The sequence below is a fragment of the Haliotis rubra genome, unplaced genomic scaffold (genome assembly GCF_003918875.1).
Source record: "Haliotis rubra isolate DU_JTF1 unplaced genomic scaffold, ASM391887v1 Scf177, whole genome shotgun sequence".
Taxonomy (NCBI): Eukaryota; Metazoa; Mollusca; class Gastropoda; order Lepetellida; family Haliotidae; genus Haliotis; species Haliotis rubra.
This window is the reverse complement of record NW_025765747.1, coordinates 891,823-915,082: the sequence shown is the minus strand read 5'-3', so window position 1 is coordinate 915,082 and position 23,260 is coordinate 891,823. Positions and strand designations below refer to the sequence as shown.

Genomic DNA, 23,260 nt, shown 5'->3' with positions numbered 1-23,260 from the left:
CCTTGTTCGTTTTCCTCAGAAAGTTTTTAGCGAGGCTAATAATTTATCTGGGTTTTATCGAGGTCCCGGCAAGCCCTCTTCCAAACAGGAGGGGTGCATTCGAGCCATAAGTTTGCAGTACTTATTGGCTCGACCCCGGTGTTTTTGGCTTTTAATCGTTTTACGCTCTCCCTACCCTTATACCTCTCACCAGGCTTCGCTGGTTCAGGCTCTTAAGGTTGGGAGTTGTTTCGGCATGTACCCATACATTCCTTTCCATTGTAATGGTTGGGGGTGGGGTTTATGTCATTCTAGATTTGAGCCAATCGAAATATAAGTCTGGGCTCTCTATTTCCCGCCCTAGCCACGCCCCTGCCTGAGTGACATCAGCGGTCAGGTGACTAGGTACGTGTGTTTTTCTATCTCCGATTCAGTCGTAGATCTAACTCCACCACGGGTTTAGTGTTGCCAGACAGAATACCACTCCCGACTCACAATCATTGGGAGTCTGTCTTATGCTTATAAGTACCCCAAGGAGTTCTTTTGAAAAAGAATCGAACCAACCTGTAGAGGTTTCTGAGTCCTCCCCTCATTCTGTCTGATACGTTTAGCATGAAAAGTGAGGTACGAGGTAAGCAGCCAGAGTTATCTGCTCTTGGCTGTAAGGGGCCCTACGGGGTCCTGTAGGGGTGGTCTCACAAGACAAACACGAGTTTTTGTTTTGTAAATATTTTTATTAAAGTATTGTTACAACTGTCGTAGGATTTAAATTTGACATTTAAATGCTTATAAGTACCCCAAGGAGGACTCTTTTGAAAGAATCAGAAACCTCTACAGGTTTGTTCGAGTTTCGGCTATAATCCAGTAGAGTGATGCTGCATTGTTGCCAGTGAATTCATTGATGTCGTCATAACTAAACTACTTTGAAAACATGAAAATTCACACAAACATTGTAGTATCTATTACGAATAGAATACTGGTAGCTCTTTTGGCTAACATGATGGTATATGTGAGTAAAAGCGAAAGCGCACAAGTTCGTCAAATTTGGCCTGATGCTCAAGAGGTGAAAAAAATTGTGTTTTCATTAACATACAAATATCTAAGCTAATAATTACTTAACTGTTATATCGAGTTATCTAATGTTGTAGCGCAACCTATTTGCATGTACAATTATACTGTACTGAGTCTTTAAATACACGTTTTTGATCAACATATCTATGAACCAAAGCACGAGCGTACAGCACACTATATTCGGTTTGCACTGAATGGGATCATACACTGTGCTTAATTCCTCCAAAATGTCACATATGAAACCATTCAAACCCACAAAAAGTAACGCATTTGGTAAAATATTTGGCACTTTTGGAGCCACTTATAAAGATACTCCCACTTGTAAAAATGTTACATGAAACCAACAGAAATAAAAGTATATTTGGCACTTTTAGAGCACATTTTTTTGCTTGGAAATCAAATGCAGATAATGCAAAGGGAACTAACTCTTGATGACCCGATATATTGCAGAATCTGAACCATATCGCGATAATCATATTGCGAGATACTGTATGGGTATATACCAGTTTACCGGTAATATTGCACAGCCCTAAAGTTTACCAACTGTCTGTTTTGATATGACATGGGAAAATAGTTTAGAACCATCTGAAGTCAACCAATGAACAGAAGATGTAAAGGAAAGCATGTGCTTAAGGAACAACCCAGAGACTGTGGGCTTGTAGAGGTGCACTGTATCACTGTACATCATGATGTAAAATATTGATAACTGTGTATCATGGTACCTTTGTTAAATACCAATATACTGTGTTTTTCGAAACGATGTATCGTTTCGTCTTGTGTGGAAATTTACGTAAGTGACAGGTTCAGCTGAAATTTCGAAATTAAAAAATTAGCTACTGATTGCTGTGATTGAAAAAGTGTAACTATTCATGGCCAGTTTCCTGTATATTACATGTCTGACTGCTGTGCATGGGTAATGATCATAGCATGGGTAATGATCATAGCATGGGTAATGATCATAGCATCGGACAAAATGGTAGAGGGCTACAAAGTGGTAGGAAATGTGTGAGGGATGTCTGGTGTATGGTCCATTTTTATTCGAGCTCATAACAAATTACAGGTGAAGGAACACATGAAATATATTGTGGTACATATGAAAATATGGATTATTATTTCATTGATTTGAATGAATATAAAAAGGAATTCCGATAACAATCACTACTGTTTTTTTAAGGCTGTCTTTCACTCTTTCACACAAAGCATTATTATGACTGAAATGAGGAATAGAGCACTTATTCTGCATATCACTTTTCTGTTGAATGTAATTGTTCAATGCTTTTATTTTCGTGATGTTCTTGCATTCTGACAGCTCCGGCGAGAGGGGAGAGTGACCAACGTCAGCGATGTGGTCAGTCGTGGCCAGAAGGTGATGGTCAAGGTGCTGTCCTTTACTGGCAACAAGACCAGCCTGTCCATGAAGGTAGGCACCAAGCTGGAGCCACACTGTGGCATCTTCCCAAATCTGAAATATCAAATGATATGATTTAGTGGAACTTGTATTTCACTGATGACAAGCCAAGTATGGGTGACGGCTTGACTCCTGAGAGATTCTAGGATTTAGTCCTGCCCCACACTGAAGCACATGTGATACATGTCGTCTCACCTTAGGCAAGTGAGTTTGTTAAAAATTGCCTCTGTTCACCCAGCAGAAAATGGGTACCCTGTGACTATAACCTTCTAAGTCCTAACAGGCAGCTTGGGTTATCCGGGGTAATAATGTGTTAGCGCTTTGAGCATGCACATGTGTGTGGAAACAGGTGCTTTATAAATTTCCAGGTGCAGAGGATATACTAATGCTTAGGTTAACATCACTGACTTCTATCTCACTCAGGATGTGGACCAGGATACAGGAGAGGACCTCAACCCAACCAGGAGCCGCAACATCGATGTTGGAGGAGATGACATCGAGGCTCGCAACCCTGACAGGCCGTCCACAATACCTCTGGTGGATGCTCCCGAGAACGACGACCTCACCACAGACAGAAAGACATTCAAGCGTATCTCGTCCCCAGAACGGTGGGAGATCAAACAAATGATAGCTGCTAGCTGTATTGACAAGTCACAGCTTCCGGACTTTGATGATGAAGTCGGACTGCTGCCGAAGGAGGATGACTCAGGTGGGGAAGTGTTTCGTTGTTACAGGGGCACTTGCTGTGTAGTTACAGGGGCACTTGTTTTGTAGTTACAGGGGCACTTGTTTTGTAGTTACAGGGGTACTTGTTTTGTAGTTACAGGGGTACTTGTTTTGTAGTTACAGGGGCACTTGTTTTGTAGTTACAGGGCACTTGTTTTGTAGTTACAGGGTTACTTGTTTTGTAGTTACAGGGGCACTTGTTTTGTAGTTACAGGGGCACTTGTTTTGTAGTTACAGGGGCACTTGTTTTGTAGTTACAGGGATACTTGTTTTGTAGTTACAGGGGCACTTGTTTTGTAGTTACAGGGCACTTGTTTTGTAGTTACAGGGGCACTTGTTTAGTAGTTACAGGGGCACTTGTTTTAGTAGTTACAGGGGCACTTGTTTTGTAGTTACAGGGACACTTGTTTTGTAGTTACAGGGACACTTGTTTTGTAGTTACAGGGGCACTTGTTTTGTAGTTACAGGGGCACTTGTTTAGTAGTTTCAGGGGTACTTGTTTTATAGTTACAGGGGCACTTGTTTAGTAGTTACAGGGGCTCTTGTTTTGTAGTTACAGGGACACTTGTTTTGTAGTTACAGGGACACTTGTTTTGTAGTTACAGGGGCACTTGTTTTGTAGTTACAGGGACACTTGTTTTGTAGTTACAGGGACACTTGTTTTGTAGTTACAGGGACACTTGTTTTGTAGTAGTTACAGGGGTACTTGTTTTGTAGTTACAGGGATACTTGTTTTGTAGTTACAGGGACACTTGTTTTTGTAGTTACAGGGATACTTGTTGTGTAGTTACAGGGGCACTTGTTTAGTAGTTACAGGGGCACTTGTTTTGTAGTTACAGGGATACTTGTTTTGTAGTTACAGGGCACTTGTTTTGTAGTTACAGGGATACTTGTTTGTAGTTACAGGGGCACTTGTTTAGTACAGGGGCACTTGTTTTGTAGTTACAGGGACACTTGTTTTGTAGTTACAGGGACACGTGTTTGTAGTTACAGGGGCACTAGTTTTGTAGTTACAGGGGTACTTGTGTAGTAGCCACAGGGGTACTTGTTTTGTAGTTACAGGGATACTTGTTTTGTAGTTACAGGGGCACTTGTTTTGTAGTTACAGGGATACTTGTTTTGTAGTTACAGGGGCACTTGTTTAGTAGTTACAGGGGCACTTGTTTTGTAGTTACAGGGATACTTGTTTTTTTTGTAGTTACAGGGACACTTGTTTGTAGTTACAGGGGCACTTGTTTTGTAGTTACAGGGCACTTGTTTAGTAGCTAGAGAGGTACTTGTTTTTTGTAGTTACAGGGGCACTTGTTTTGTAGTTACAGGGGCACTTGTTTTGTAGTTACAGGGATACTTGTTTAGTAGTTACAGGGGCACTTGTTTTGTAGTTACAGGGGCACTTGTTTTGTAGTTACAGGGGCACTTGTTTTGTAGTTACAGGGATACTTGTTTTGTAGTTACAGGGGCACTTGTTTTGTAGTTACAGGGGCACTTGTTTTATAGTTACAGGGACACTTGTTTAGTAGTTACAGGGGCACTTGTTTTGTAGTTACAGGGATACTTGTTTAGTAGTTACAGGGCACTTGTTTTATAGTTACAGGGCACTTGTTTAGTAGTTACAGGGGGCACTTGTTTTGTAGTAGTTACAGGGCACTTGTTTAGTAGTTACAGGGGTACTTGTTTTGTAGTTACAGGGACACTTGTTTTGTAGTTACAGGGGCACTTGTTTTGTAGTTACAGGGGCACTTGTTTTGTAGTTACAGGGGCACTTGTTTTGTAGTTACAGGGGTACTTGTTTTGTAGTTACAGGGACACTTGTTTTGTAGTTACAGGGGGCACTTGTTTGTAGTTACAGGGGTACTTGTTTTAGTAGTTACAGGGGCACCTTGTTTTGTAGTTACAGGGGCACTTGTTTTGTAGTTACAGGGGTACTTGTTTTGTAGTTACAGGGCAACTTGTTTTGTAGTTACAGGGATACTTGTTTTGTAGTTTTGTACACAGGGCACTTGTTTTGTAGTTACAGGGGTACTTGTTTTGTAGTTACAGGGACACTTGTTTTGTAGTTACAGGGGACTTTGTTTTGTAGTTACAGGGGTACTTGATTTGTAGTTACAGGGATACTTGTTTTGTAGTTACAGGGGTACTTGTTTTGTAGTTACAGGGACACTTGTTTTGTAGTTACAGGGGCACTTGTTTTGTAGTTACAGGGGCACTTGTTTTGTAGTTACAGGGGCTTGTTGTGTTTACAGGGACAGTTTGTAGTTACAGGGGTACTTGTTTTGTAGTTACAGGGGCACTTGTTTAGTAGTTACAGGGGCACTTGTTTTGTAGTTACAGGGATACTTGTTTTGTAGTTACAGGGGTACTTGTTTTGTAGTTACAGGGCACTTGTTTGTAGTTACAGGGGCACTTGTTTAGTAGTTACAGGGGCACTTGTTTTGTAGTTACAGGGAACACTTGTTTTGTAGTTACAGGGACACTTGTTAGTTACAGGGGCACTTGTTTTGTAGTTACAGGGGGCACTTGTTTTGTAGTTACAGGGACACTTGTTTTGTAGTTACAGGGGTACTTGTTTGTAGTTACAGGGGATTACTTGTTTTGTAGTTACAGGGGGGCACTTGTTTTGTAGTTACAGGGGCACTTGTTTTTGTAGTTACAGGGACACTTGTTTTGTAGTTACAGGGGTACTTGTTTTGTAGTTACAGGGACACTTGTTTTGTAGTTACAGGGACACTTGTTTAGTAGTGACAGGGGTACTTGTTTGTTTTATAGTTACAGGGGCACTTGTTTTGTAGTTACAGGGGCTCTTGTTTTATAGTTACAGGAATTACTTGTTTTGTAGTTACAGGGGCACTTGTTTTATAGTTACAGGGGGCACTTGTTTAGTAGTTACAGGGGCAACTTGTTTTATAGTTACAGGGGTACTTGTTTAGTAGTTACAGGGGTAGTTACAGCTTTGTTTTGTAGTTACAGGGACACTTGTTTTGTAGTTACAGGGGCACTTGTTTTGTAGTTACAGGGGCACTTGTTTAGTAGTTTCAGGGTACTTGTTTTATAGTTACAGGGGCACTTGTTTAGTAGTTTCAGGGTACTTGTTTTATAGTTACAGGGACACTTGTTTAGTAGTTACAGGGGCTCTTGTTTTGTAGTTACAGGGGCACTTGTTTTGTAGTTACAGGGGCACTTGTTTTGTAGTTACAGGGGTACTTGTTTTGTAGTTACAGGGACACTTGTTTTGTAGTTACAGGGGCACTTGTTTTGTAGTTACAGGGGTACTTGATTTGTAGTTACAGGGATACTTGTTTTGTAGTTACAGGGGTACTTGTTTTGTAGTTACAGGGGTACTTGTTTTGTAGTTACAGGGGTACTTGTTTTGTAGTTACAGGGGCACTTGTTTGTAGTTACAGGGGCTCTTGTTTTGTAGTTACAGGGGCACTTGTTTTGTAGTTACAGGGGTACTTGTTTTGTAGTTACAGGGACACTTGTTTTGTAGTTACAGGGCACTTGTTTTGTAGTTACAGGGCACTTGTTTTGTAGTTACAGGGACACTTGTTTTGTAGTTAGTTGTAGGGGAATACTTGTTTTGTAGTTACAGGGGCACTTGTTTTGTAGTTACAGGGGACACTTGTTTTGTAGTTACAGGGACACTTGTTTTGTAGTTACAGGGGTACTTGTTTTGTAGTTACAGGGGTACTTGATTTGTAGTTACAGGGGCACTTGTTTTGTAGTTACAGGGGTACTTGTTTAGTAGTTACAGGGACACTTGTTTTGTAGTTACAGGGACACTTGTTTTGTAGTTACAGGGGCACTTGTTTTGTAGTTACAGGGGGCACTTGTTTAGTGTAGTTACAGGGGCACTTGTTTTGTAGTTACAGGGGCACTTGTTTTGTAGTTACAGGGGCACTTGTTTTGTAGTTACAGGGGGCACTTGTTTTGTAGTTACAGGGACACTTGTTTTGTAGTTACAGGGCACTTGTTTTGTAGTTACAGTAGTTTTATAGTTACAGGGACACTTGTTTTGTAGTTACAGGGGCACTTGTTTTGTAGTTACAGGGGGTACTTGTTTTGTAGTTACAGGGGGCACTTGTTTTGTAGTTACAGGGGGACACTTGTTTTGTAGTTACAGGGACACTTGTTTTGTAGTTACAGGGACACTTGTTTTGTAGTTACAGGGGCACTTGTTTTGTAGTTACAGGGGCACTTGTTTTGTAGTTACAGGGACACTTGTTTTGTAGTTACAGGGACACTTGTTTTGTAGTTACAGGGGCACTTGTTTTGTAGTTACAGGGGCACTTGTTTTGTAGTTACAGTGATGAAGCTTTTGTGTAACTGTATGTCCTCCTTCTTGTCCTCATACTTTCACTCAATCATCTCATGGTGAAGCACATTTCTGGTGTCCCCCGCTGTGATATTGCTAAAAGCAGCGTAAAACCATACTCACTCACTCATTGTCTCCCACAGATGAGGATGTAGAAGTGGAGCTGGTGGAGGAGGAACCACCCTTTCTGCAAGGTCATGGTCGCCACTGGGTCGACCTCAGTCCAGTCAAGATTGTCAAGGTAGGGTCACAATTTGTGTTTGACTGAGCGATATATCTTTGAGCATTTCTGAAAGGAAGCTGCAGGTTTTGATTGGTTTGACAAATACGACAGCAGCATTGTACACACTGTGATACTAATTGCAACAATTGTTTATTTGTTTACAGAATTACTAATAGTAGCAGGATATATATGGATTTCAGATGATTCAGTTTGATTCTTGTGAAGTGCGTCTTGTAGTATGAGGGGAATCTGGTGTGGATTCTGCTTCTACCTTAATGGACCGGGGATGGGGGATAGCCTTCACTCGTCACGTCGAAGGCCTGGGTTCGATTCCCTACTTGTGTACAATGTGTTAAGTCCATTTCTGGTGTCCACTGCCATGATGTTGCTGGAATGTGCTAAAAAGTTGCGTAAAACCATACTCAATCAGTTATTTATTTTGGTCAGTGTAATAATACCCTGACAGGATGGAATGTTGCTCCCTGTATCAGTCTCTGGAATACCGTTGACGATTCTAGTATTCACAGCTAGCTGTCATGATGCTGGAGTATCAATCTCTGGAATACAGTTGATGATTCTAGTATTCACAGGTAGCTGTCATGATGCTGGAGTATCAGTCTCTGGAATACTGTTGACGATTCTAGTATTCACAGCTAGCTGTCAATGGAGTATCAATCTCTGGAACACCGTTGACGATTCTAGTATTCACAGCTAGCTGTCATGATGCTGGAGTATCAATCTCTGGAATACCGTTGACGATTCTAGTATTCGAGCTAGCTGTCAATGGAGTATCAATCTCTGGAATACCGTTGACGATTCTAGTATTCACAGCTAGCTGTCATGATGCTGGAGTATCAATCTCAGGAATACCGTTGACGATTCTAGTATTCACAGGTAGCTGTCATTGGAGTATCAATCTCTGGAATACCGTTGACGATTCTAGTATTCACAGCTAGCTGTCATGATGCTGGAGTATCAATCTCTGGAATACCGTTGACGATTCTAGTATTCTGATTCTAGTATTCAATGAGCTAGCTGTCATTGCTGGAGTATCAATCTAATACCTTTGCTGTCATGATGAGTAATCAATCTTGACGATTCTAGTATTCACAGCTAGAATACAATCTTTGACGATTCTAGTATTCACAGCTAGATGTCATGATGCTGGAGTATCAATCTCTGGAATACTGTTGACGATTCTAGTATTCACAGCTAGCTGTCAATGGAGTATCAATCTCTGGAATACCGTTGACGATTGATGATTCTAGTATTCACAGCTAGCTGTCATGATGCTGGAGTATCAATCTCTGGAATACTGTTGAGCTGATTCTAGTATTCACAGCTAGCTGTCATGATGCTGGAGTATCAATCTCAGGAATACCGTTGATGATTCTAGTATTCACAGCTAGCTGTCATGATGCTGGAGTATCAATCTCTGGAATACCGTTGACTGTGATTCTAGTATTCACAGCTAGCTGTCATGATGCTGGAGTATCAATCTCTGGAATACCGTTGATGATTCTAGTATTCACAGCTAGCTGTCATGATGCTGGAGTATCAATCTCTGGAATACCGTTGATGATTCTAGTATTCACAGCTAGCTGTCATGATGCTGGAGTATCAATCTCTGGAATACCGTTGATGATTCTAGTATTGTCATGATGCTGGAGTATCAATCTCTGGAATACAGTTGATGATTCTAGTATTCACAGCTAGCTGTCATGATGCTGAGTATCAATCTCTGGAATACCGTTGATGATTCTAGTATTCACAGCTAGCTGTCATTGATGCTATCAATCTCTGCCTAGCTAGCTGTCATGATGCTGGAGTATCAATCTCTGGAATACCGTTGATGATTCTAGTATTCACAGCTAGCTGTCATGATGCTGGAGTATCAATCTCTGGAATACCGCTTGATGATTCTAGTATTCACAGCTAGCTGTCATGATGCTGGAGTATCAATCTCTGGAATACCGTTGACGATTCTAGTATTCACAGCTAGCTGTCATGATGCTGGAGTATCAATCTCTGGAATACCGTTGATGCTAGTATTCACAGCTAGCTCATGATGCTGGAGTATCAATCTCTGGAATACCGTTGATGATTCTAGTATTCACAGCTAGCTGTCAGCTAGCTGTCAATGGAGTATCAATCTCTGGAATACTGTTGACGATTCTAGTATTCACAGCTAGCTGTCATGATGCTGGAGTATCAATCTCTGGAATACCGTTGATGATTCTAGTATTCACAGCTAGCTGTCATGATGCTGAGTATCAATCTCTGGAATACCGTTGATGATTCTAGTATTCACAGCTAGCTGTCATGATGCTGGAGTATCAATCTCTGGAATACTGTTGACGATTCTAGTATTCACAGCTAGCTGTCATGATGCTGGAGTATCAATCTCTGGAATACCGTTGACGATTCTAGTATTCACAGCTAGCTGTCATGATGCTGGAGTATCAGTCTCTGGAATACTGTTGACGATTCTAGTATTCACAGCTAGCTGTCATGATGCTGGAGTATCAATCTCTGGAATACCGTTGACGATTCTAGTATTCACAGCTAGCTGTCATGATGCTGGAGTATCAATCTCTGGAATACCGTTGACGATTCTAGTATTCACAGCTAGCTGTCAATGGAGTATCAATCTCTGGAATACCGTTGATGATTCTAGTATTCACAGCTAGCTGTCATGATGCTGGAGTATCTATCTCTGGAATACCGTTGATGATTCTAGTATTCACAGCTAGCTGTCATGATGCTGGAGTATCAGTCTCTGGAATACCGTTGACGATTCTAGTATTCACAGCTAGCTGTCATGATGCTGGAGTATCAATCTCTGGTATACCGTTGATGATTCTAGTATTCACAGCTAGCTGTCATGATGCTGGAGTATCAATCTCTGGTATACCGTTGATGATTCTAGTATTCACAGCTAGCTGTCATGATGCTGGAGTATCAATCTCTGGTATACCGTTGATGATTCTAGTATTCACAGCTAGCTGTCAATGGAGTATCAATCTCTGGAATACCGTTGGTGGATCTAGTATTCACAGGTAGCTGTCATGATGCTGGAGTATCAATCTGTAGAATACCGTTGATGATTCTAGTATTCACAGCTAGTTGTCATGATGCTGGAGTATTGCTGAATGGGCGCCATACACCAAACCCTTTTCTGAAATAGTTGTTACAATTATAAATAAGCAAAAGTTGGTGAAATGCAGATTCATTTATGACATATGTCAACTTTCAGAATCCTGATGGTTCACTGGCGCAGTCGGCCATGATGCAGAGTGCGCTGCAGAAGGAGCGGAGGGAGTTGAAGCAGGCGCAGCGAGAAGCAGAGATGGACTCTGTCCCAGCAGGACTCAACAACCACTGGATCGATCCTATGCCTGAAAGTACGACACTGTTTTGTTCTCCTTTCTTGATCTGCTTTTTAAGTGTGTTTTTGAAAGATGTTTAGAAGCTCTCTCCAAAAACATTTTTCCTTACATATTATGACAGGTATGTTTGCCAGGTTTTCAGAAGCTGGAAGAACATGAAACTTTATGGATAACGACATGATTGATTCAATATTTACCTTATGAAGGGACAAGAAGTAGCTATGAAAATAAATGTACAATGCGATTTAGAAAGTGGTCAAATGTAACATTTGACATATTCTAGTACTTTGTTGGGTTGAGTCCCATCCGGGATTCGAATTCACACCCTCAGAGTCAGGCACCTAATCGCCAGCACGCTTAGGTATCTTGACAAACTGGAAGTTGTGGTGGCTGGGTGGGTTAGATGGCTGACTTTGTGTGCTGGCAATTAGAGGCCTGACTCTGAGGATGTGGGTTGAATCCTGGATTGGACTCAACCCAACAAAGTACTAGAATCTGTACTTTACTGAGAACGTGTAATCCCAAATATACCGGTAACATATGTTAGAGTTATGAAAAGTTGCAAATAATGACATTGTTGTCAGTGTAAGTTTATTTATTATTTGGAGCGGCTGCGTAGCGTAAGGTTTAAAGATCTACTCGTCACGTTGAAGACCCTGGTTTGATTCCTCAATGTGTGAAGCCCGTTTGTTGTTACTTGGGTCCTTATCAAACGAAAGGTTTCCTCTTAGGTATCTTTACAAAGCAGGTGCAACTTTTCTTAATATACTTTCTGTTCTCGCCTTTATGAGACAAGCTTTAAAGACAAGATTCAGGCCTTGATACACCTAACTTGAAGATGGTGGATTGATTTTAAATGCGTGTGCAGGTGATGGACGTAAGTTGGCTGCGAACATGCGTGGTGTCGGGATGGCGCCGAATGATGTCCCTGAGTGGAAGAAGCACATCACAGGGGGCGCGAAGGCATCGTACGGCAAGAAGGAGAAGAAGTCCCTCCTGGAACAGCGCCAGGGTCTGCCCATCTTCAAACTGAAGGACCAACTCTCCAAGGTAAGTCACATATATGATTATGCACTGAATTGCAATAACCAGCTGAATATATGGGGATGTTCTCCTATTGTTGTAATCACAGGAGAAGAGACTTAATGGTTTGGGTGGTCAGGCTCTGACTCGATAGCATGTCATCTTTCTGTGTCAATTATTGTTCACTCTGTCGATCACAGGATCGTGTGGTCCAGGCTCAATCAAAGTATTTTGAAATTAACTGATGTAACTTCTCTGCAGGCAGTCAATGACAACCAGATACTGATCGTAATTGGTGAGACTGGGTCAGGGAAGACAACTCAGATCACCCAGTACCTGGCGGAAGTGGGTTACACCACGCGGGGGAAGATTGGCTGTACACAGCCCAGGAGAGTGGCAGCCATGTCCGTGGCCAAGAGAGTGTCGGAGGAGTTCGGTTGCCGTCTCGGGCAGGAGGTCAGTGATCTGCATCTTCAGACATGCATGTTTATAGAGTCTTAGACCAGTTTATAAATAATAATTAGTGCTGACATTATCATCCCTGTTGAATAAATATGTTCTGTATTCTAGAGGCAGTATTGCAGATCTTTCCTTAGATTTTCATGACTTTGTCTTGAAGTATGTGATTAGCAGAAATCTCCAGCTATGGTTTCCATCAAAATGTTGGAGATCAGAAGTAAATTGCTGCACATTTATGAGAGACATTTGATTCAGCAGACTTGGCATGTACAAGCAGTATACTCTCATTATCGTAACATCACTACTACAGTCCGTTTGGGTTCAAATGAGAATGTCAAATGATGAAATAGCACAAAATTGGGATAAGTGCACGAAACATAAACACACATGGTCCTGAAACCTCTGTACCCAACAGGATCTGAAATCTGTGACGTTTTATGATCGATTACGGAAAAAAATGTTTAAGAAACCATCATGTAATATTGTGCTATTTTCACGTTTCACACCTAGGGGTGACAAGTGGCTGATGGAACAGCACCATCACACATTCAGATCAGCCGCGATGACGCCAGCTTGTCAGGCGCTGTTCCATCAAACATCTGTCAATCCCGGTGTGAAGCGTGATCGATAAAAAAAAGCATACATCCAGCATATATATACTTCCCCCTTCTTCACGTTCCATTATGCTTGACAACGGTACAAGAATCTGTATCGAAACGTCGCACTCACGAATAAAAAGTTGTTATTCATAAAGTGTGTTCTATATTGTACTTCCCAACTTCTAAAATTCCACTCAAAGAAGGAAAAAAAAGGTAAGATTTCAGATCCTGTTGGGTACAGAGGTTTCAGGACCATGTGTCTTATTTATGTTTTGTGCACTTATCCCAATTTCGAGTTATTTAATCATTTGTCGTTCTCATTTGAACCCAAACGGACTACATGAAATCATCTTGGTACAGTCTAGCCAACGAAAGTCCAGAATTAAGGTTCTTCAACTATCCATGCTTGTTATGAAAGGCAATTAATGAGATAGTGTTGTCAGACTTGCTCCTTTGGTTGAAGCATGTAATTGTACAACAAATTTGTAGATTCTTGCTCTTGATACCAATCACTGGATTGTCTGGTCTGCACTTATTTACAGCTTGTTCAACTCGACCTGATCAAGTGAATACTAATGCATTGCGTGACCGTGTAACAACTGGCTGGGTCTATTATTGTGAAGGGGTGCACCTTTGTCAGTTGATTGTCAACATGTCTGAACAGCCAAAACAAGGTCGCCGTTTGACATCTCAGTGTCGAGAAATCGTCACCAATGTCCTAACTTTCTTTAAAAACGAAGCTACAGATGGTTTAATGTTTCCGATTCAGGCTTTTAGGCATTAATAACATTCTCTGCTCCCCTATTTAATGAAGTTAACTCGGCCTGCTGTTTGTGCCATTTGACCTCCCGGGTCATGCATATGTAGAGTAGCTCAGGTCAAGCTGAACAAGCTGTATTTAGAGACTTCTGTCATACAGCTGGAATATTGGCAAGAGCTTGTTAAACAGCAAACAAACTGCCGATTTGACTATGTATTATCTGTATCAGCGGTAGTCGGTGGGACTCAACTGTTAACTTGTCCTGTCTGTTTTTGTACAGGTCGGCTACACCATACGTTTCGAGGACTGCACTAGCCCCGAGACGAAGATCAAGTACATGACAGACGGTATGCTGCTGCGAGAGTGTCTCATTGACCCTGACCTTGTTCAGTACTCCATCATCATGTTGGACGAAGCCCACGAGAGAACTATCCATACAGATGTCCTGTTTGGACTTCTGAAAGCAGTAAGTGGCCAGTACCAGAATCATGGGAAGCTCAGTCAGCGGCAAGGGCTGTAGTTATACACTGTTACAACCTTGAAAGTGAGGTTGTGACACGATAAACAATAACTTGTAACATTTGTCAGGTTAGCTGATTGGCTTACAGTTACACAATCCAAATTACACTTGCCTTTTTATGGGTTTTTTGAAGAAATTGTACAGTGATAATTGGGCATGTGAATTCAGAGTTTGTGAAGATTATGGGATGACTGACTTTGTTGAGCAGAGGAAACAAATTAAGTTTATAATTATCCCAAGTCTGTGTTCTGGAGGTGAAGATGGGAGTCCCCCAGTCTCAGTTGGCCACATGCATGGGTTGAGGGTGTGAAGAGGGGAGTACCCCAGTCTCAGTTGGCCACATGCATGGGTTGAGGGTGTGAAGGGGAGTGGGTTGAGGGTGTGAAGAGGGGAGTACCCTAGTCTCAGTTGGCCACATGCATGGGTTGAGGGTGTGAAGAGGGGAGTACCCTAGTCTCAGGGGTTGAGGGTGAAGAGGGGAGTACCCTAGTCTCAGTGTGCATGGGTTGAGGGTGTGAAGAGGGGAGTACCCTAGTCTCAGTTGGCCACATGCATGGGTTGAGGGTGTGAAGAGGGGAGTCCCCTAGTCTCAGTTGGCCACATGCATGGGTTGAGGGTGTGAAGAGGGGAGTACCCTAGTCTCAGTTGGCCACATGCATGGGTTGAGGGTGTGAAGAGGGGAGTACCCTAGTCTCAGTTGGCCACATGCATGGGTTGAGGGTGTGAAGAGGGGAGTCACCCTAGTCTCAGTTGGCCACATGCATGGGTTGAGGGTGTGAAGAGGGGAGTACCCTAGTCTCAGTTGGCCACATGCATGGGTTGAGGGTGTGAAGAGGGGAGTACCCTAGTCTCAGTTCTCAGTTGGCCACATGCATGGGTTGAGGGTGTGAAGAGGGGAGTACCCTAGTCTCAGTTGGCCACATGCATGGGTTCAGGGTGTGGAGGCCATTGTCCCCTGCTGTGTTACTGGAATATTGTGAAGATAAGTTTAAGTCTTCCACGTGTACGGTATGAGTCCTAAGACTTGTGTATGACGATTGTAACAACAGTACAAAGATGATGTCTTGTCTTACAGGCGGTGAAGAAAAGGCCGGAGTTGAAGTTGATAGTAACATCAGCCACCCTTGATTCTGTCAAGTTCTCGCAGTACTTCTTTGAAGCTGTAAGTCCTCACTTTAACACAATACATCCCAGTAGTTACACCCTACAGGTCCAGAGCCTTTGTTTGATGTAAGAGCTGGCTGAGATGTGACCCACAAGTTTGTAACTTGGCTGTTTGTCTTTTGCCTTTATTCCTGAACATTCTGCCTACTACTGTGATATAAGTGCTGTTGTATTCCTGACTACAGGGCCCCACTCCACAAAGCAACGGTTGTGTGACTGTTGTACAAGATGATCATAACTCCCATTAACATAGACATTAGATTATCATTGTGCTAATGTGGCTTTGTGGAATGGGGTCCCTGCCTTCATTATATATCTGTGAAGTTGCTGAGTACTTCACACCATGATAACAGTGTCACCTTGCTTACTACAGCTGTAACATTGTTAGCTAGTCATACGGATGTAACATATCTGCCTACACTCATCCAGCTGTAACATTGCTGGCTACAGTCATCCAGCTGTAACATTGCTGGCTACAGTCATCCAGCTGTAACATTGCTGGCTACAGTCATACAGGTGTAAAATTGCTGGCTACAGTCATACAGCTGTAACAATGCTGGCTACAGTCATACATCTGTAACATTGCTGGCTACAGTCATACAGCTGTAACAATGCTGGCTACAGTCATACAGTTGTAACAATGCTGGCTACAGTCATACAGCTGTAACAATGCTGGCTACAGTCATACAGCTGTAACATTGCTGGCTACAGTCATACAGCTGTAACATTGCTGGCTAGTCATACAGCTGTAACATTGCTGGCTACAGTGATACAGCTGTAACAATGCTGGCTACAGTCATACAGCTGTAACAATGCTGGCTACAGTCATACAGGTGTAACATTGCTGGCTACAGTCATACAGCTGTAACATTGCTGGCTACAGTCATACAGCTGTAACTGCTGGCTACAGTCATACAGTTGTAACAATGCTGGCTACAGTCATACAGGTGTAACAATGCTGGCTACAGTCATACAGGTGTAACATTGCTGGCTACAGTCATACAGCTGTAACAATGCTGGCTACAGTCATACAGCTGTAACAATGCTGGCTACAGTCATACAGCTGTAACAATGCTGGCTACAGTCATACAGCTGTAACATTGCTGGCTACAGTCATAAAGCTGTAACATTGCTGGCTACAGTCATACAGCTGTAACATTGCTGGCTACAGTCATAAAGCTGTAACATTGCTGGCTACAGTCATACAGCTGTAACAATGCTGGCTGCAGTCACAGCTGTAACATTGCTGGCTACAGTCATACAGCTGTAACAATGCTGGCTACAGTCATACAGCTGTAACAATGCTGGCTGCAGTCATACAGCTGTAACAATGCTGGCTACAGTCATACAGCTGTAACAATGCTGGCTACAGTCATACAGCTGTAACAATGCTGGCTGCAGTCACAGCTGTAACATTGCTGGCTACAGTCATACAGTTGTAACAATGCTGGCTACAGTCATACAGGTGTAACATTGCTGGCTACAGTCATAAAGCTGTAACATTGCTGGCTACAGTCATACAGCTGTAACATTGCTGGCTACAGTCATAAAGCTGTAACATTGCTGGCTACAGTCATACAGTTGTAACAATGCTGGCTACAGTCATACAGCTGTAACAATGCTGGCTACAGTCATAAAGCTGTAACATTGCTGGCTACAGCTGTAACAATGCTGGCTACAGTCATACAGCTGTAACATTGCTGGCTACAGTCATACAGCTGTACAGTCTGTAACATTGCTGGCTACAGTCATACAGCTGTAACATTGCTGGCTACAGTCATACAGCTGTAACATTGCTGGCTACAGTCATACAGCTGTAACATTGCTGGCTACAGTCATACAGCTGTAACATTGCTGGCTACAGTCATACAGCTGTAACAATGCTGGCTACAGTCATACAGCTGTAACTCCTAATAATCCGCTAATCTGTGCAGCCAATCTTCACGATCCCTGGTCGGACATACCCTGTGGAGATCCTATACACCAAGGAGGCCGAGACAGACTACCTGGACGCATCCATGATCACTGTCATGCAGATACACCTGACGGAACCTCCAGGTGAGAACCCACACACCTGGTCCCAAGTAGTACTGACTAAGCAATTCAACATAGACACACCTGACGGAACCTATAGGTGAGGTCCCACACACCTGTCTACAAGTAGTGATTACTGGGTGATTACATATACACACCTGACAGAACTTGCAGGTGAAGGCCCACACACCTGTATACAAGTAGTGATTACTGGGTGATTACACATAGACACACCTGACAGAACTTGCAGGTGAGGTCCCACACGCCTGTCTACAAGTAGTGATTACTGGGTGATTACACATAGACACACCTGACAGAACTTGCAGGTGAGGTCCCACACACCTGTCTACAAGTAGTGATTACTGGATGATTACACATAGACACACCTGACAGAACCTGCAGGTGATTTTCGAAGCTCACTTAGTCATAGCGCTAAGAAAATCATAAGTGCCATACATTAACATTATCTTATGACTAGCTTAGGGACCGTTCATAATATATGGCTAGGGTGGTGATGATGATTTTTATGGAGAAGCATGTACAATGTGAATGACCCCCCTAAAATTTATGTACAAAATCAATGACCCCCCCTTCCCTTCCCATAATTTCTAAGCATAATTTTAAACATATATTTATGTACAAAATTGCTGATCCCCCCCTAGTACGTGTGTACAAAATTGATACCCCTCCAGCTCCCCAGAACAAAATGGGTGACCTCCCCCTTAAAATCATCATCACCCCCCAGCCATAAATAATGAACGGTCCCTTAGTGCTAAGAGAGCTTAAAAAAATCTAGGCCCTGGTCCAAAGTAGGGATGACTTAGTGATTACACATGGACACATTTGACAGAACCACAAAAATATTGATTGCTTAGTCAGACAGATGCAAAAAAATGACAAGCTGTATAATTTTTCCATTCCACTGTTATTCATCTATGTCCACCTGGATGACTCCTTGTCTATGTACCACACAGGCGACATCCTGCTGTTTCTCACTGGTCAGGAAGAGATCGACTCCGCCTGTGAGATCCTGTATGAGAGGATGAAGGCTATGGGGCCCGAGGTGCCCGACCTCATCATCCTCCCCGTGTACAGTGCCCTGCCCAGCGAGATGCAGACCAGGATCTTCGAACCAGCGCCACCTGGATCCAGAAAAGTTGTCATAGCAACCAACATTGCTGAGACGTCGCTGACAATTGATGGCATCTATTATGTGGTGGATCCTGGCTTTGTGAAACAGAAGGTGTACAACTCTAAGACTGGCATGGATCAGCTGATTGTCACGCCCATCTCTCAGGTATGTGGGAACTAAGGTGCCTACAATATAGGATTCTCCACACATTTTATGATCCAATAAATATGCAAATAAGATTACCAAGCAAGAGGTAGTTTTGAAATCCATCCCTCACTGGAATGTCTGCTTGATCAGTACAGTGGAAACCGCCTAAGTAAAGACCGCTTAACTAAACACACCGGATAAGTAAACACTTTTCTTTGGTCCCGGCAAATTTCTTCATTAATTATCACTATTAGAGTCTGGTTAACTAAACTCGGATAAGTAAACAATACCGCTTAACTAAACGTCTTCTCACAGTCCCTGGAAGTACATTACTTAACAAAAGATACTGGATAACTAAATTAGCGATCACCACATAATCCGACATGACGGGCAGTCGTGTCGGTCTCCAGTCAAACAAACATCCCCTACTTACAGCTCGCTGGTGTCAAGCAGTTGACAATACACTGACAACTGGAGGCCAGCCCTGATAAGTTGTTCATTGTTACATATGCATACATATACATGCATATGGTTGTCATTTGCAGGTTTTTATAAGTTTGGATAAGTAAAATACCTGATAAGTAAACAATTTTGGCGAAGTCCCTTGAAATTTTACTTATCAGGTTTCCACTGTATATTGCTGCCTGACATTTCCAGTGTCTGTAGACAGGGGTGTATCACAGTGTATGGGGCTATTACAGACAGCACAGCACAGTTCACTCCAACACTGCATTCCTTGGTGACTTCTGATGTCATTGAGTGAATAACATGTTAAATATTGAATCTTTTATGAATGCCATTATAATGAGGTATTACCCTCCTGTTTCCACACAATAAATGTTTTAAATTACAAACGAGAAATGTGTATGATGATTGCATAAATTCAAATTTTATTTCTGCCACATGATATCTTTCTGTGTTAATGTAGCACCTTGGCATTGGGGTAGCCCAGTGGTTAAGGCGTTCGCTTGTCACGACAAAGACCCGGGTTCAATTTCGATTCCCCACGTGGGTACAAAGTGTGATGACCCAAAGTGTTCCCCGCCGTGACCCAATATTGCTGTTCCCTCTCTCACTCACTATTGCTGGAATATTGCTCAACTCACTCCACTCACTCACTCACTCTCACTCACTCACTCATTCACTCACTCACTGTAATAACTTGATAGCAAGCATTAAAACACATTATAACAAATGTAACAAACTGTGGACACAAACATTGTGACCCATTGAAATGCACATTAACACTGTGACACATTGTTCCACACTTTACAGGCCCAGGCCAAGCAGCGAGCAGGCCGAGCTGGGCGGACAGGTCCAGGGAAGTGTTACCGTCTGTACACGGAGCGTGCCTACCGAGACGAGATGCTGCCCACCAACGTCCCCGAGATCCAGCGCACCAACCTGGCCTCCACTGTGCTGTCCTTGAAGGCCATGGGTATCAATGACCTCCTATCCTTCGACTTCATGGACGCCCGGCCCATGCAGACCTTGATATCAGCCATGGAGCAACTGCATGCCCTCAGTGCGCTGGACGATGAAGGCTTGTTGACCAGGCTTGGAAGGAGGGTAGGTGGACACTACATCACATACTACCCATAATGTATCAGCTCTTTCCTTACCATACAATGCAATGCTCCTAAACAGGTATTGATAAGTAAGTAGTGAGGGTAGGTGGACACTATGTCACATACTACCCATAATGTATCAGCTCTTTCCTTACCATACAATGCAATGCTCCTAAACAGGTATTGATAAGTAAGTAGTGAGGGTAGGTGGACACTACATCACATACTACCCATAATGTATCAGCTCTTTCCTTACCATACAATGCAATGCTCCTAAACAGGTATTGATAAGTAAGTAGTGAGGGTAGGTGGACACTACATCACATACTACCCATAATGTATCAGCTCTTTCCTTACCATACAATGCAATGCTCCTAAACAGGTATTGATAAGTAAGTAGTGAGGGTAGGTGGACACTACATCACATACTACCCATAATGTATCAGCTCTTTCCTTACCATACAATGCAATGCTCCTAAACAGGTATTGATAAGTAAGTAGTGAGGGTAGGTGGACACTACATCACATACTACCCATAATGTATCAGCTCTTTCCTTACCATACAATGCAATGCTCCTAAACAGGTATTGATAAGTAAGTAGTGAGGGTAGGTGGACACTACATCACATACTACCCATAATGTATCAGCTCTTTCCCTTACCATACAATGCAATGCTCCTAAACAGGTATTGATAAGTAAGTAGTGAGGGTAGGTGGACACTACATCACATACTACCCATAATGTATCAGCTCTTTCCTTACCATACAATGCAATGCTCCTAAACAGGTATGTGAGGGGGTAGGTGGACACTACATCACATACTACCCATAATGTATCAGCTCTTTCCTTACCATACAATGCAATGCTCCTAAACAGGTATTGATAAGTAAGTAGTGAGGGTAGGTGGACACTACATCACATACTACCCATAATGTATCAGCTCTTTCCTTACCATACAATGCAATGCTCCTAAACAGGTATTGATAAGTAAGTAGTGAGGGTAGGTGGACACTACATCACATACTACCCATAATGTATCAGCTCTTTTCTTACCATACAATAATATGTAGTTAGTCAGAATACAGAATCATTTCCATGCTCAATAGTTCACAAGATTTGTAGAGGTTAGAGCTGTTGTGAGAGATGATTACTGTTATCATGGGATCATGCTCATGATGTGAATCACTGGATTGTCAGGTTCAGATTTAATTATTTTTACAGACAACCCTGAATTAGCTGGAATATTGCTAAGTGTGACATTAAGCAACAAACAAGTTGTTAATTAATGGTAATCATTATCCCCCCCAGATGGCTGAGTTCCCCCTGGAGCCCATGCTGTCCAAGATGTTGATCATGTCGGTCCACCTCACCTGCAGTGACGAGATCCTCACCATCGTCTCCATGCTGTCTGTGCAGAACGTCTTCTACAGACCTAAGGTACGGAGAGAGGGATATAGTGTTGGGAATTGGTTGAAATCTCACAATTGATGATTGCTTCATTACCAGCGAACAATCATCGAAGAAAATTTGTTAGCGTCATTTTTCAGATTTTCCTATCCAGGTTGTTATTGCAGAAAAGTATAACATGATGCAAGTTGCTACTTTAAAGTGATGACTAATATATCATGAACATAAACTTCCTGGAGTCTTAGCGAAATATTCAGTCATGGCTTTTCAATTAGTGAAACATGTTTTCAGGCCCTGACAACTTCTAAGATATGTTCCATCGTCAAGTGTTTCAAACACTAAAATAGCACTTCCAAAATTGTTTATGTTCGATTATGAGAAAATGTGATCGATTGCTTGGTCGTTTGGTCACTGCGACCAATCTTCGATTATTTCAATTAATCGGAACACCACTAGAGGGATGCAAGGAAGAGGGTTTGGGAGACATCGTCGTTTATTGCTGTTAGTAGTTGAATGGTTGACTAGTGTAAACCTTATTACAGTAGTGCTCAGGGTTTGTACGTTGTTCGGCTTGAACAAGACAGAACGCTAACCACAAAATTATTGCAAAATGTTAACATTTTCAGTCAGTTTTATTCAGTTCCAATTCAAGCAAAATTGCAGCATGAGGAATTGGTTCAGAATAATGGCATATAGCTGGAACTGGTCAGTGAGGTCAACCATTACTGGATGTTCATTTTCCATCACACTTTAATCTCCATGTTCTCAGGACAAGCAGGCCATAGCTGACCAGAAGAAGGCCAAGTTCCACCAGCCAGAGGGGGACCATTTGACACTGTTGGCCGTGTATAATTCCTGGAAGAACAACAGGTTCGCCAGCCCGTGGTGCTACGAGAACTTTGTACAGATCCGGACACTGAAACGAGCGCAGGACGTCCGCAAACAGATGTTGGGAATCATGGACAGGTTTGACACCTCTCTCAAGTCATAATGACCTAGCTGGATTGATAAGCTGATGGGAGTTCTGTGACGGTCATAGATCTGATTAACTATGAGAATTATAAGGCCATCAGGGAAAGTTCCACGTTTCAATCTTATGGTCCATTAGAATCTGGTGACATATGGGGGCTTCTATTGTGAGAGGTAGATGACATGACTGATGTATGTGTTACCGTCAAATGTCTGTCAAATAGATCTCAAAATGAGGCAGTACTCTGCCCATTTACATCCTAAAAAGCTGGTTAATTGAGAAATTATTATATATATAGATAATGTGTATCTTAAATGATCTTTAGGTGGCGGTATATATGGTTTGGTTTCTTAGTGAATAATAATGGC

At 42.4% G+C, this 23,260-nt stretch overlaps 1 protein-coding gene across 1 annotated transcript in view; it reads left to right on the top strand.

Annotated features, from left to right (window-relative positions):
- LOC124273147 (ATP-dependent RNA helicase DHX8-like) overlaps nucleotides 1-23,260 on the top strand; it is a 43,056-nt gene that overhangs the window by 17,841 nt on the left and 1,955 nt on the right. Inside the window, 13 exon segments of the mRNA XM_046708364.1 lie at nucleotides 2,360-2,470; nucleotides 2,882-3,167; nucleotides 7,640-7,737; nucleotides 10,976-11,123; nucleotides 11,977-12,158; nucleotides 12,393-12,587; nucleotides 14,230-14,415; nucleotides 15,545-15,631; nucleotides 17,568-17,691; nucleotides 18,642-18,964; nucleotides 20,222-20,515; nucleotides 21,824-21,952; nucleotides 22,692-22,888. Coding sequence (XP_046564320.1) covers nucleotides 2,360-2,470; nucleotides 2,882-3,167; nucleotides 7,640-7,737; nucleotides 10,976-11,123; nucleotides 11,977-12,158; nucleotides 12,393-12,587; nucleotides 14,230-14,415; nucleotides 15,545-15,631; nucleotides 17,568-17,691; nucleotides 18,642-18,964; nucleotides 20,222-20,515; nucleotides 21,824-21,952; nucleotides 22,692-22,888 — 2,360 coding nt within the window.